The sequence below is a fragment of the Bubalus kerabau genome, chromosome 5 (genome assembly GCF_029407905.1).
Source record: "Bubalus kerabau isolate K-KA32 ecotype Philippines breed swamp buffalo chromosome 5, PCC_UOA_SB_1v2, whole genome shotgun sequence".
NCBI lineage: Eukaryota > Metazoa > Chordata > Mammalia > Artiodactyla > Bovidae > Bubalus > Bubalus kerabau.
The window spans coordinates 135,369,315-135,383,391 of record NC_073628.1 but is presented as its reverse complement, the minus strand read 5'-3'; the positions used below and the strand labels follow the sequence as shown (position 1 = coordinate 135,383,391).

Below are 14,077 nucleotides of genomic sequence, written 5' to 3'. Positions count from 1 at the left end.
CCTCCCAGATCCCGGCTCCCTGCGGCGGGAACGGTGCTGGAGGGGCTGTGGGAATGCTCTAGGTGTCCCGGGGCGGGGCTCTTCCAGCCCCACTCCCCCCGCCCCCCCGCCCCCAGGCGGCCCCCCAGGCAGGAGTTCCTGCGCCCAAACGCCTGCAGGTCCGCGCTCCGGGCTGTTCACTCTTTCCTTTCCTGGATGAAACTCCTGCCAGTTTGGGAGGAAAGGGAGCGGGCAGGCGAGGTTTCCCTGACTCCTCCTCCGCGGCCTCGCCCTCCCTTGCCAAGCCCAGCCCGCGAAGCTGGGAGCAAAGAGGCGAAGCCTGCGCCTGTCCGGCCGCGCGCCCCGCCAGCGCCGCACCGAGCCGGCACTCCCGCCAGGTGCCTCCGCCGCAGGCCGCCGAGATGCCCCGCGCGCCCCGGCTCCTGCCTCTGTGGCTCTGCGCCGCTGCGCTCTGCGCCCCACCGGCCGCCCCCCCGCCCCGCCCGCGGCCCGGCTGCCCGGCCCCCTGCCGCTGCCGCGAGGCGGGCATCCTGCTGTGGGTGGACTGCTCCGAGCGGGGGCTGTCCACGGTGCCGGCGGGCCTGGACCCCCTGACCGCCTACCTGTGAGTACTCGCGCTTCCCCCGGCACCTGCCTAGCTGCACGGCCGCCTCGCGGTCGGAGCCCCGAGGCGCAGCACTCTCTGCCAGTCCCGGGCTATGGGCTGAGGGTGGGGGAGCGCAGTCCCCGGCGGGCAGGGCCGAGTCAGCCGGGAGTCCGGGCTCCCCTGGCTCGTTCCCATTTGGCCCCGGCCTTGGGGCTTCACAATGGGGACCCGGCCTGGGCAGAGGGGAGTCCCCGAGCCCTGAGTGGAGGGGCCAGGGCCGGCAGCCCCTTGTCGTCCTGCTGGTTTTCTCTCCGGAAGAGCAGCACCCAGGACCGTGGCGGAGTGGACTCGGTGGAGGAGACGGGAGGGCTCCCTGGGGGATGAGGCCAGCGAGCTGTCACCTGAGCTGGGTGGCTTGGTGGGCGTCCCAGAGGCCGGGAGAGGGGCCGCCCACTCTCAGCTCCTGCAAGAGGCAGCCGTGGCACCAGCTCGGCTCGCGGTGGCCTCTGGCTCCCCAGGGCCTCCCTGAAGTGGGTCCCAAGAGGCCGTGCAGGAGACACTCATTTGTGAGCAGGCGCCAGGCTGAAAACCAGAGGACCGTTTTTAGTTGGGGTGAAGGGGACTGTACTGGGGGCGGGGAGGGGGCTCTGGCCTATCACTGGGGCCGGAGGTGGCTGAGGGCACGTTCCAGGCCCCCTGCCTCCCTCAGCTCTGGGAGAAGTGTCCCTGCTCAGCCCTGCCCAGGCCCCACGACCTCTTCCAGGGTGAAGAGAGCATGTGGGCGAGTCCGGGCGTTAGTCCGGGGCCATCTGTCTCGGGCTTTGTGGCCTCAGGATTCAGGACCCGCGGGCTCTCAGGGGAGTGGGTGGTGCTGAGTCAAGCAGGTATCTGCTGGATTAAATGCCCTGGGCACCTCCTCTTTAGCTGTTTTGCGTGTGCGCGGGGTGTGGGTGAGGACACGACTTCCTATGAAGACAGGGTTCTGGTGCTCAGCTGAGTCTGGGAGAGATTTCTGGGGGGCAGAAGAGAGGCCCTTCCCCCACGTTGGGGGCCGGCTGGTCCCCCCTCCTTCCCCAGGCCCACCCTCTCTCAGGGTGCCCCCAGCTACCCTGCTGGAGGGCTGTCTCCACTGTCTTGTCAGAGTCCCCCTGGAGCAGCATCTGGGGTTTTCTGAGCCGACCCCACGCCTTTCGGGGGCCTGAGAAAGCCCTGCTCTCCCGGGACCCAGCCCGTTTCTGGGGGTGGGACAGAGGGTCGCGCGTGGCCTGGGGACCTTAGCAAGGGCCCCGCAGTGTCAGGGGAGGGGAGTCGCAGGCCCTTCCCCCTCTGGCCTGAGTCCTGTGTGGGTGGTGAGCGCAGCCGTCTGCCTCTCTGGAGGGAAGCCCCGGCATCAGGGTGCTGCACAGCGGGGAAACGCCGGTCTGGCCCCAAGGGGCTCCGTTCTTGTCGGGGACCGGCCAAGCTCGCGTCTGATGCCGTGACCAGCAGGGCCTCTCCTCTGGGCCTCTCCAACCCTGGCCCCCTCCTGCTCCGCCCCCAACACGGTCACTCAAGTCCTCTAAGCCTGGGGTCCTCATCTGTACGTGGGGACAGGTGTGTGGCGGGCAGTGTAAGTGCACTGATGTGTCCTGTAAAGTCCTGAGCTCCTGACACGTCCCGAGCAGCTGTCCTGCCTCCTGTCGGGTGTCCGGGGTGGGGAGTGGGTGGGAGGGAGAGCCTGGAATCTCGGTGGGAGGGAAACTGACCCCCCAGGCGGCAGGGGGAGGAGGGGAGGTGGCCTCGAGGTGCTGGCCTCAGTCAGGACTCGGCTGCCCTGGGCTCAGGGTCCAGCCAGCTGAGGGGGTGGGGGTGGAGTGGACAGGAGTCTTCCTGACACGGGAGGAGAAGGCGAGAGGTCGGATCATTTGGATGCACAGGGAGTGGCCGGCCAGAGGGTGCCCTTGAAGACCTTGAAGGAGCCAGAGACTGAGCCGTAGGGGTGCCGAGGAGCCCCGGGCTTGGGAGGACAGCCTGCTGCTGCCCACCCTGGGGGCCCCTCTGCCTGGTCGCTGTCACAGCGCACACACTTCTGGCTCCTCTGTCTGGGCTCCAGGGATGCCGGAAAGCCTTCTCAGTGCCCCTGCCGTCTCTGGTTTAGCTGCAAAGACGACACCCCGCTGGGGTTGGCTGCCAGGCTGGTCAGGTGGGAGGGGCAGACTTTAGCACCGCAGGCCCTTGGGCATCCCTCCGGTCTGCGGTCTCAGTGAGACTTGGTGTGGACATTCTCCCTGGAACTCGCCTGGGGATCAGTGGCCCCGTCTCTGGGGCGACCGGAAGGTGGGGTGGCCACGCAGCAAGAGGCAGACACACAGGTGCGGGCAGTGCCCAGGGCTGTCTGTGACTTGGGGAATCGGGTAGTATTCTGAGTCCCCACTTTGGTCAGGAAGCAGGAGGGGAGCAGTGCTGCTTGGAGGAGATCGGATCCCTCAGCCTGCATTTCCACCACCTTCTGCCGCCGCGGCTGGGCGCCCCCTCCAGGGTGGGCAGAGGGGGGCTGACAGCCCGCCGCTGTAGGCACCCTGTGGCCGGCCGCTCCCCATGCATCCAAGTGTCCTGATCTGACCTCTCGCCTTCTCCTCCCCTGTCTGGAAGACTCGTGTCCACTCCCCCCCAACCCCTCATTCACAGCTGGCTGGACCCCGACCCGGGGCAGCTGAGTGAGGCCGCCTCCCTTCCTCCCCCAACGGCCCGGGGGCACTTTCCCTCCCACCGAGGCTCCAGGCTCTCCCTCGCACCCCCTCCCCACCCCGGACACCCGACAGGAGGCAGGACAGCTGCTTGGGACCTGTCCGGCGCTAACGGCTTTACCAGGCAGCTTCCTGCCTCCTTCGGTCTCACTCGCTGCAAGGCTGCTGTGAGGACCCCTGACCCTGACCCCTGACCGCTGACCCCTGACCCTGACCGAAGGAAGATGCTGGGCAGTCCGTGTCCATCACTGCTGGGGGCATGGGTCGGAGGCGGGGTCACGGCAGAGCAGGGCTGGAGTCATCTGAGCTGGTGACCTGGGCCCGATTCCTACCTGTGAATGGGGCTCACACCTGCCTCACAGGGACGTCATCTGGATTCAATGAGGCAACATTCCTAAAGGGTCTGGCACGGTGCCTGGCCCCTGGGGAGAGCCTGGTGTTAGCAGTGTTGTTATTAGGGTGGCCAGGGCCAAGAAGTGTTAGTCAAGGAGGTCTTCCTGGAGGAGGAAGTGTGGGCTTAGCAGGAGGTGGGTGGAGAGGTGTGGGGTGGATGTGTGTGCCTGGTGGAGGCTGAGAGGGCAGAGAGTAGGCGCGGGGAGCCACGAGGAGCCCCTGGGACCTGGGCAGGCTTAAGTTTTCTCCTGGCTGATGTGGACGCAGAGATCTGCGGTGGGGTGGCGTGGGGTGGGGTGGCATGGGGTGGGGTGGGCAGAGCCACGGCTGGGAGACCCCAGCTCACAGAGTCCAGCAGGGCCTGCTGTCTGAGGAGGCAGAGAAGCACATGGCCCGGGGGAGGGCAGCGGCCTTGGGGGCTGAGTCTGGGGGACCCACGGGCCTCGTCTCATTCTGGAACCCAGAGGCCTCCCTTTCTGGGCCAGCCTGCACTGGTCTCTTCTAGAAGATTCTAAGGGCATGAGGTACCCCTGCAGAACTCGGGGTGTGAGCTCTAACCGCCAGCCAGTCAGCTGCTCGGGTGCACGTCCCGGAACGTTTCAGGACCGCAGTGCCCAGGGGTCTTGTTGAGAAACGGGGTGGGGGAGCCCCTCCCAGAAGCAGGGTCCCCCAGGGACCTTTGGGGGCAGGCCCGGGGGTTGCTGGAGGAGGGTGGGCGTGTTGTGTCTGGAGCCCACACCGCAGTTCAAAGGAGAGGCGGGAGGCAGCCCCGGGCAAAACAAAGAGGAAACCTCTGGGGTGGCAGGCAGGGCGCTGGGGAGGAGAAGAAAGGCTGCCTGGGGGTGCCGCTGGCCTGCTCTGAGGGGCTCCCCTGCAGCAGCGCTTCCATCCGTCTGCATTGTACCCGCCGGCTGGCAGGGCCAGGTGGGCGTGGGGCCCTGTGCCCAAAGCGGAGGCCCTGACCGGCCTGGGCCGTCTCAGCCCCTCTGCCCACGGCCTGTGGCTCAGCCCCGCGTGGTTTCCGACTGCCACTCATCCGAGGCTGGTCCTGCGCACAGCACCCAGGCGGGGGCTGGGGGTGGGTGGGTGGGAGGCACCACCAGGCGGAGGGGCCAAGCCTGGGGCCATGTGTCGTGTCTGGTGTGAAACGTTGACACCTGTGGGTGGGTCTTGTTTTTCCTGTGACGGGGGAGCTCTGGGGTCTGGGCTCCGGGGCCCGAGGCGCTACCCGTCGTCCGACCCCATTCCCTACCCTCCCCCACACCGGCCGTGTGTATCAAGCCCCCTCCCGGGGACCTCAGCGCAGGGCCTTCCCCGAGCCTGGTTTGCTCTTGGGTTCCTGGCCGGTCTCCCGTGGTGCCTGGAGGAGCGGGACACCCGGGGATGTTCCAGGAGGAAGGGCCGGGACTTCCAGGAGGTTGCGGTCTGCAGGATCCAGCTTCTGCTAAGAAGCCGAGTTCCGTGGAACGCGCAGCTCCTGAGTGCAGCACTGGGAAAGAGCGGCCCTGGGGCGGGCCGAGGCGTGGGCTCTCCTTCTGCCCCAGGACAGACCCGGGGTCTCTGAGGACCCTGACGGTCCCCAGGAGCAGGGCTCTGGGCGTCTGAGTGGGCTCGGGCCCCTTGGGAAGCTGCAGGAGACAGCGATGGGAGACATTTCCATCCTCCGCCCCCAAGCTGGAAAAGACAAGGCTTCTGAGCCCAACTGAGATGGACTCGCTGACTTGGGGCTCTCCTAGTGATGGGGGCCCCTCTGTGCTCACTAGTCCCCTGATAACAGGAGTGGCTCCCAACGGCTGACACCAGTTCAGGCCTTGCCTCCCCCGCGGACGTGGGAGAACACTTCTCCGAAGGGAAGGACACCCCAAGAGGCCCAATCTGGGCAGAGAGTGGAGAGTCCTTCTGAAAGCCGCAGGAGGACACAGTGCAGAGGAGAGCTGGGGGCTGGCCTCGCGCCCCCCGAGCCGTGCCAGCGGGCGGGCACCGGGCAGTGGGCGGCTGGGGCGGGCCGCTGCCCTGCGACAGGAGCCCCTGGGGCAGAGGCCCTCGGTCCTGCCCCCCACCCCCCAGCCCCCACCCCGTCTGTCTCTCACCTGTTTCCTTTCTGCCCTCCCTCCCAGCTCCACCGTGTGGGGGGAATGCCCGCACTTCCCATCCTGTACGCTCCCAGGAAGTCCAGAAGCTTCTTTGGGAAAACACTGGGCCATTCCTGGGGCCTGCGGACCTACCCGGGCCCTTGCCATCCCGGGGCCGCCTCCGCGGCCATGTGAGCCGTGAGGGGGCGTCAGCCTGGCCCACCTTACTGTAGGGAGCGGGGCTGCCTGCCTCCCCGTGCTGTGACCCCGCCTCGCAGCACCTGAACCACCCCCCCGCCCCCCGGCCGAGCAGTCCCTGGGAGCCTGTTTCCTTCCCACCTTGGGGAGAGTCAGGGGTTCCCCTCACCACCTGCCCGCCGCGGCCCTGCCGGGGGTGGACGCAGGGTGTCTCTGGAAGACCTGCGGCCTGGAGCAGTGGGTGGATGGCTGCTGGGGAAGGCGCTGCGGCGGGGAGCCCTGGCCGCTGGTGGACGCAAGATTCAGACGGCAGGGGCCGGAGGCCGAGGGCCTGGCTGGGGGAGGGGACGCACCCGCGGGTTTCTCTCCATCGCCTCCCCCGTCCTTCCCGAGGCGGGCCTTCCAGAGAAGGGCTTTCTGCCTTTTTCTCCTCAGGTCACGTTAAGAAAGCAAAACACAGAAAACAAAAGCCAGCTCGAGGTGTCGGGCAGCTGGGGTGATTGTCCAGCCTCCTCAGGAAGCTTCCGGCCAGGCAGGGCGCCCCCTCGCACACTGGGCTGCCTGCAGGGAGGTCTGGTGCGCTTGTCCCGAGGGCAGGGCCAGTCTCCGCACTGCCCTGCGCTGCCTGCTGGGGCCCGCCTGCTCCTCCCGTCCTCCGGCCTCTGGAGGAGGCGGTGCCCACTGTGGTGCCCGGGACGTGGCCACCGCCTCCTCCCCGCCCGGCCTCCAGGGTCCTGGGAGGGAAGCTGAGCCAGGCGCCTGGCACCCTGGCGCCTGCAGCACAGACGGGGCTTGCTGGGGCGAGACCAGAGGGTGGGCGCTGGGAGGACCACCGCCCTCTCCCCTCCCCCTACGCCTCTGTGGGCGCTGGAGGGGCGGTGGCCCTGGGGCATCTGGGTGTCAGGGGTCTGTGTGGTCCCAGGCTCAGAGCCAGGGCACGTGGCATCCCGGAGGGGCGGGGAGTGGTGGGGCCAAGGGGTCCACATGGCACCTCCCTTCTCACACACACAGACACACGCAGACACATGCACAGAGTCACACACAGATACAGAGACACAGACACACACACACACAGATGCACATACAGTCACACACACAGACACTCACACACACAGACACACACACACAGACACACAGAGACACAGACACACACGCAGAGTCACACAAAGACACAGACATACATACACAGACACACATGCACAGAGTCACACACACAGACAAACACGCAGACATAGACTCACACACTGACACACACAGAGACACACAAAACATAAATACAGAGTCACACACAGAAACACATACACACAGAATCACACACAGACACAGTCACACACAGGCACAGAGACACACGCAGACACACATACACAGACACAGAGACACACACATGCACAGGCACAGACACAGAGACAGACACACAAAGAGACACACCACAGAAGCTCACGGACACGAGATGCACAGAGACACAGAAACACACAGAGGCACACACACGGACACACACAGACACACAGAGAGACACCGAGACGGACTCAGACACAGACACACATGCCCTGCGGGGCGGTGTCCTCCTGCAGGGGGCGCCCTGCATGGCGTAAGAGAGTCGTCCTGGTCACCCCTCCCGCAGCTCAGGCCCGGAGTCCCGGTGGGTGTTGGGGATGGAAGGAGCTGGATCGAGTGTCCGGGCTGTGAGCGCCGAGTCAGGAAGAACTGTAAGCGGATGCCCTGCCTTTGTGGTGGACACCGACAGGCAGGCTGGGAGGACCATCGTCCGGGACAGAAGCGGGAGGGAGTGGGGACAGGGGCCGACTCTGCAGTCCCAGCACGGTGCCTGCCCAGTGCGGTGCGGGGGTGGGGACCTGGGCCCCCTGCCAGGAGCCGTGTCCCGCGCTGTGGGGCCTGTCTTGGGCCGCCGCTCCACTGTCGCCACCTCCAAGGTCTTGAGTTTTCAACGAGGGCCTCGTGTTTATTTTGCTCTGAGTCCTGCAGAGTGTGTCGCTGGCCCTGCGCTTGTTGGGAGGATGAGGGTCTCAACCTGACCCCGACCCCCAGTGGTCATGGGCTGAGCGAGTCCCCTCTGCTGCTGTGCCCAGGAGCACAGTGAGCACGAGTGATGCAGGCAGAGCAGGCCGGAGGATGCGGTGGGTGCCCTTCTGAGGGGCGTGCTGGGGCCGGGCCCTGTGCAGACGCATCTGAGTGGGCATTACGGGGCGGCTGGGCCTGTGCACAGCGTCTGCAGGGCGGGGACCGCGGCCAAGCTGTGCTTCAGTCAGGCGTCAGACTAGTGGGCAAGGCCTCCAGGGGCATGGGTGGGGGCTCCTCCCGTCTTTATGGTGGACAGAGCAGGGGGCTACTTCAGAGCTCGGAGTGACCCGCCGTCTACCAGCCCCTGTGACGTGGGTGACAGGGACCCCGCAGGGGTGTGATCCCTGGGGCTCTCCGCCCTCCTTGTAACTCCTCCAGTTCCCACCCCCCACCAGCTCTGTGCGGAGGGGAAAGGCAGCTCTCCCTGCTCTGTTGGCCCTGAAGGCTGGAGATGGAGGTGCCGGGAGGTCCCCGTCATCCCCTAGGGCAACACAGCTGCACAGGGGGCCGAGGGAGGAGGCCGAGGGCCTGGGCTGCCCCTCGTGGGACTCACACAGCATCACAGCGCCTGCCTGCAGCCAGCCCACAATGCATCATGGCCCCACGGCGTGAAGGGGGCAGGGCTGGAGAGGGGGCAGCCCCTATGCTGGCCACCTTGTCCAGGCCGGGCAGCAGCTGGACGTCTCCATGAGCCAGTTTGCTCAACACTTAACAAGAAAGTTGTTGAACAAACAGGAGGGTTGCGCAAAGGTGATTTATGCCCTGCAGACCCTTGGACATCCTGAAGCCCTTACTCCACACGGGGCCGGCAGTCTCCCTCCTCTGGGGACCTGTCCGGGTGCGGGGGCTCAGACCCCACCCCAGACCTGCTGGGTCCACGACTGCACTTCAAGTGTGCCCAGAACCAGCCTCCAGCTTCTCTGTGGAATAAATCAGACGCTCGGCAGGCCAGCCAGCCCTGCACCCTCCCCCAGCCCCGCCCTGGGGTTGCTTTGACCCCAGTCGTACTTAGATGGGGCCTCATGGTCACCTCTGTGATTTATTGCGAGGATGTGGTTAAGAAAGGCATTCGAGCTGGAAGCCTGCCACTCTGGGGGGCCGTCTTCGGAGGGAGCCAGGGAAGTGTCAGCTTGACTTAGGCCCCCGGTCTTCCTCCGGGAGCTTCCCTCCTGGCTCTGCCTGCCGTTCACTGCCTGTTTTCCAGCTGGCTGGTGTCGCCCAGCGCGTGGTGCCCAAAGCCGTCGCTGGGATGAACAAGGCCGTAAACGAACACACAGGCGGCGTGGAGCGCTCTGGAGAGCCGGCTGGGCCGGAGGGCAGCCTCCCATCCAGGGGCGGTGTGGCCTGGCCCCCCTGCAGACCCGAGGGGTGGCATCCACCCGTGTGGCCGCGGTGAGGATAGAGCCAGACTCAGCTGCCAGTCGGCCAGCCCGTGGCCTGGCTCGGGTTTTGCCGAGAGTGAGACGTCTGCCCCATAAACCCTGCCGCACGGGAGCGTTGGCCTGTCTGTCACTCCCTTTACTGCTTCTTAGAAAAGAAACCTCCACTCCGTGACCAAGGAGAAGAGACAGAGTGTGGGTGCAGAGAGGGCTCCGGGGCCGGGGGCTCTGGGCTCGAGTCTGCACCGCGTCTGACTCTGAAGGTCCTCGTCTGTGCCCGGGGAGTTTGGGGGCTGGTGGGCCAGCGGGCGCCACCCTGCAGGTGCCAGGTGGGGACAGGCTTAGGGCAGGGGGGCGCTGTGGGGAGGGTGCGTCCCACAGGGGCTCCTGGGACCACCCAGGGTGCTGAGACCCATGGCCAGGGACCTCTGGGGGTGACTCAGAACAGCATGCCCTTGGCCCTGCAGCGACTCTCAGCAGGTATGCCGGGACACACAGATGAAGGAGGTGAACACACAGAAACACACTTCCTACTTCAGTCCCATGAGGTAAAGGCTGGGCAGTATAATCAGGAAATCCAGCAGGAGCCCTTAGCCGGCGCTGCGTTCCTGGAGGGCTTTCAGAATGAGTCCCCCCTCTCTGATTGTTTAACTTTTGTTTATGTGGAGTGTACTCACAGAGAAGTGTACCTTTGGCAAATGTGTCCTGGTAAATTTCTACAAGCTGAATACACTTGGGTAACCAGTGCCCAGACCAGGAAATGGAGTAGTAACAGCCTCCCCCCGGTACCAGCTCCCCCCGAATCCTGGGGCAGCCTCGGCCATGGCCTCTCTTGCCTGTGTTTGGCCTTGATGTGGATGGAGCAGGGCTGTGTCTGGCCCCTTGTTTGAAGACCCCCCCTGCCCTGCTCCCATGGCTGCCATCTTCACTGCGGGTGGACTCGGGTGCCGTGGACAGATCCTGTGGTTTGGGGCTTTCGGGATGGGGCTGCTGGGGCCGCTCCGGGCAGGGGTCTGGGACGCACGGACACACAGGAGAACTGCCAGGTCACAGCAGACCCCAGAGGCCGCTCCAGGCAGAGGGCGGTTGGGTGGGGCTGTGGTCCAGGGCGTCAGCAGGGCACTCCCCGGGGTGGGGGGGACGGGGAGGGTGTGGGGTGTACGGAGGCCTATCCGAGTGCTCCCTGCATCGTGCCAGTCTCCTGTCACCGCGCCCCGAGCTGGGCGGTGTCCGCGGGGCCTCGTCCTCTACCTCCCGGGGCTGCTGGCTCCCAGGCCCGGGAGCACATCGCCCCAGCCGCCGCCCACCCCCGTGTGTGTCCGCGTCTCTTCTGCGGCACCTGCACCCGGGGCCGCCCAGCGGCTCCTCTACCTCAGATGCTTCACTCACTTTCACGGGGAAGACCCTTTCCCACAGGTCCTGGGGATCAGGACCCCAACACGTCTCTGAGGACCTCCGCTCAGCCCACGGCACCATCTCTGCGGCTGCCCGGCTGCCCAGGTGCCGCCTCGGCCATGCTCTCAGCCAGGCCGCTTTCTCAGGGCTACCCTGTCCTTCGTGGCCTTCCTCCAGGAAGCCCTCCCTGCCTGTGTCCTGGTCCCCAGGCATGGGGTTCCTCCAGCACCAACGTCCAGCTGTGCCTGTGGTCTGAATGTCCTTGGACTGCGGCTTCTGAGGGCAGGGTGTGCCACCCGCTCCTTGAGTGCCCACCCTCTCTTTGTGTGCACACACACCTCTCTTGTGTGCACACACACCTCTCGTGTGCCCACCCCCTCCCTTGTGTGCCCACCCCCTCCTTGTGCGCACACACACCTCCCTTGTGTGCACACCCCAACACACACCTCCCGAGCTCAGCTCAGCTCTGCACGTGAGGTGCCGGAGCAAGGAACGAGGCCAATGGTACCTTCCAGTGTGTCTGGCCCAGGGCACCATGCCCAGTGGCGGCCCAGTAGTCAGCCCTTTCCCATGCCCCCTTTCCCTCCAGACAACCCCCTCCCTAGGGACCGGGCTATTTCTTGGTCCCAGGGCCTCTGCAGGAGTCCTGGCTACGCCCACAACACAGGGAAGAAGGAAGCCCGGGGGATAGGGGTGCCCAGCCGTTTGCTCTCTTTAGAGGAGCCAGGAGACAGGAATGCCTTTGGCTGGGGGACCCTGGCCAGAGATCGGAATATCAAAGGTGGGAAGATGAGGGATGAGGCAGGCGGCACTCTCTGGAGGCTGCAGTGGCAGCTGGTGGCTCCTAAGGGCAGGGCAGGCCCAGAGCACCCTCCCGCGTTCCCCCGAAGTAACCCAAGGAGCAGCTTCTCCGGACGAGGGCTCTGGGGGTGAGGGCGGCCGAGGGTGGGGGCTGGGCGCCGGTGGGCAGGGCTGACCCGGCACAGCGCCCCCAAGAGGAGCTATCACGCGACAGGTGCCGCTGCAGAAGCTAAAACTAGGAAACATAACTCGTCGCATCAAGCACCTGGAAAGCAGACAGGCCAAGGTCAGACCCGGCGTCCACAGACTGCATCCCCCTCGGGAGATGGTCTGTCCAAGCACAGCACGAGGGAGCGAGCTGGACATCTGGTGGGGCCCCTTCTTCCGCAGGGCTGCTAGTCGACCCTCATTTCCCGAGCCCGTGGTCCAGACGGGCGGGAGCTGGGAGGGGGCGGGTTGTCAGAGCCCCTCCGGGGGGACGAAGAAGGGAGCAGACGGGGGATGACCCACACAGGACTCGGTGGGATCCGCGGGGCCAGGCTCGGGGACTCAGGGCTGGGGGCGCTGGGCGGAAGGACAGGGGAAGCTCTGCGGGCGGGCAGGACCTCCCGAGGGAGAGACAGCAGGGCTGGGCTCTGGAAAGTTCCACGGGTCCTGGCAGCGGGTCGAGCGGACCTGGAGGCCCAATCCCTCCTTTGTTCTTGGCCGCCGCCCCCACCACGCACCTTTCATCCTCGGGCGGCTGGGGCAGGCGCGGGGCCCAGCTGGGCTCTGCAGAACCAAGCCTCTTACTGTGACTAGACGGGCAGTAACTTGATATTTCCGAGTCTTCCTTTCTGCACTGAAAAGGAAATAAAGAACTTCTCTCCCGGCCTGATGAAAGGATTAGACGAAATGAGGCCAAGGCCGTGCCAGGCTCCAGACGGCACCTGCATGGGCGGGGGCCTCCAGGGCGGCCTTGGAGGGTCCCCGCCCTGATCAGCGTCTGCACGACGGTCCCTCCCTGCAAAGGTGGCTCTTGGTGCTCTGAGTCCAGCGTCCCCTCTTTCTTTTCAGACTCAAGCTGAGACTTGAGAGAACCATCTGGCCGGGATGGGCGAGGGTGGCCAGGGCAGCTGCTGGGACAGCGGTCCTGGTGTGAGAGGAAGGCATCCAGCTGGGAGGTGGGGGGTGGAGGAACTCTGAATACAGGGCCTCTCCAGCTCCCCCAGACACACCTGCCACTGTGTGGATGCAGCAGAGCGCGCCTGACCCAGTGCGACAAAGGCCGGAGCCTCAGCTCCACGAGCGTCCCGGGGCTGCGGTCTGCTCAGCACAAAGCGCGCTGCCTCCCGCCCGGCGCAGGGCTGCCCGGCCCTCAGCCTGCCCGCTGCCTGCCCCCACCCCCTCTCGGGTGCTCTGGAGGACCTCTGACCTGACAGAACGCCCCAGCCCCCTCTCTGAGGGGCTCCGGGCCCACAGGGGAACCGATTCCCACCTCACACATCCAGAGACGGACAGAGGGAAGGTGAGGGCAGGGCTGGAAGGCAGCGCTGGTGAGTGAAGGGTGCTGAGCTGAGCGGGATCTAGGGGGACCCCCGGGTGGACTCTTGGCTCCGGGTCAGTCTTGGTCGGGGCTGCCTGGGGAGCACCCACCCCTCGGCCCTGTGTGTGTGATGAGGGTGTCCTGGCAGCCATTGTGTGGGGAGACCAGCTGAGCCGGCAGGGTCAGTGGCCACGCCCAGGCCCTGTGAGGTCCGGCCCCAGCCCGTGTCACTGCCCACTCGTGTCACTGTGCCACCTGACTGGGCTCTGAGGGGGTCCCACACTGTTGGATCGGCAGCTTCAGCATGTGGCGCGAGGCCTGCTACACTGCAGGCGCTTCACAAGCTGGAGGGCGCTGAGCGGCTGGGGGTCGGAGGTGCGTGCGCTGGGCCACGGTGGACGGCTGCATAGGCGCGGAGTTGCTTTCAGGGTGCCCAGCGCTGGTAAAGCGCTTTCCTAGGGAGGAGATGGTGCAGAGAGAGCTGAGGTCTCTCGCCCAGTCACGCAGCCGGCAGAGAGCGGAGATGAGCGGGGGAATGGGCCGACGGCAGGGCCATCCCAGGACCTCCGAAAGGACACCAAGGACACGCCCTATGTCTGCTCCGTCCGGTGTGGCAACTGCTAGCCACATGTGGCCCGTGTAGACGAGGCACTGCATTTTCACTCTGATTTAATGATCTGAAGTGTGAACAATCAGTGCAGGCGGTGAGGGCTGAACCATCTCGGGGCGGGGGGAGGCCTGTCGCCCCCCTGGGCTGCGTGAGGCTGCCCTGAGTGGGCCAGTGGTGTCCTGCTGGCTTCTGTGTGTGGGTGGCCCGCACAGGGAAGCAGACACCCAGGCGGCCTGTCCTGACTGTTCTCTGCAGAGCCTGTTCCAGGCTCAGAGGAGGGAGGCCCAGGGGGTCAGCACTGACCACTGGGGCA

General features: G+C 66.0%; 1 protein-coding gene across 1 annotated transcript in view; it reads left to right on the top strand.

The window, feature by feature from the left end:
- The first annotated feature begins 401 nt into the window (after positions 1-401).
- LGR6 (leucine rich repeat containing G protein-coupled receptor 6) overlaps positions 402-14,077 on the top strand; it is an 86,900-nt gene continuing 73,224 nt past the window's right edge. Inside the window, exon 1 of the mRNA XM_055583825.1 lies at positions 402-604. Within this exon, the coding sequence (XP_055439800.1) occupies positions 402-604 (203 nt within the window). The remainder of the gene's footprint in view (positions 605-14,077) is intronic.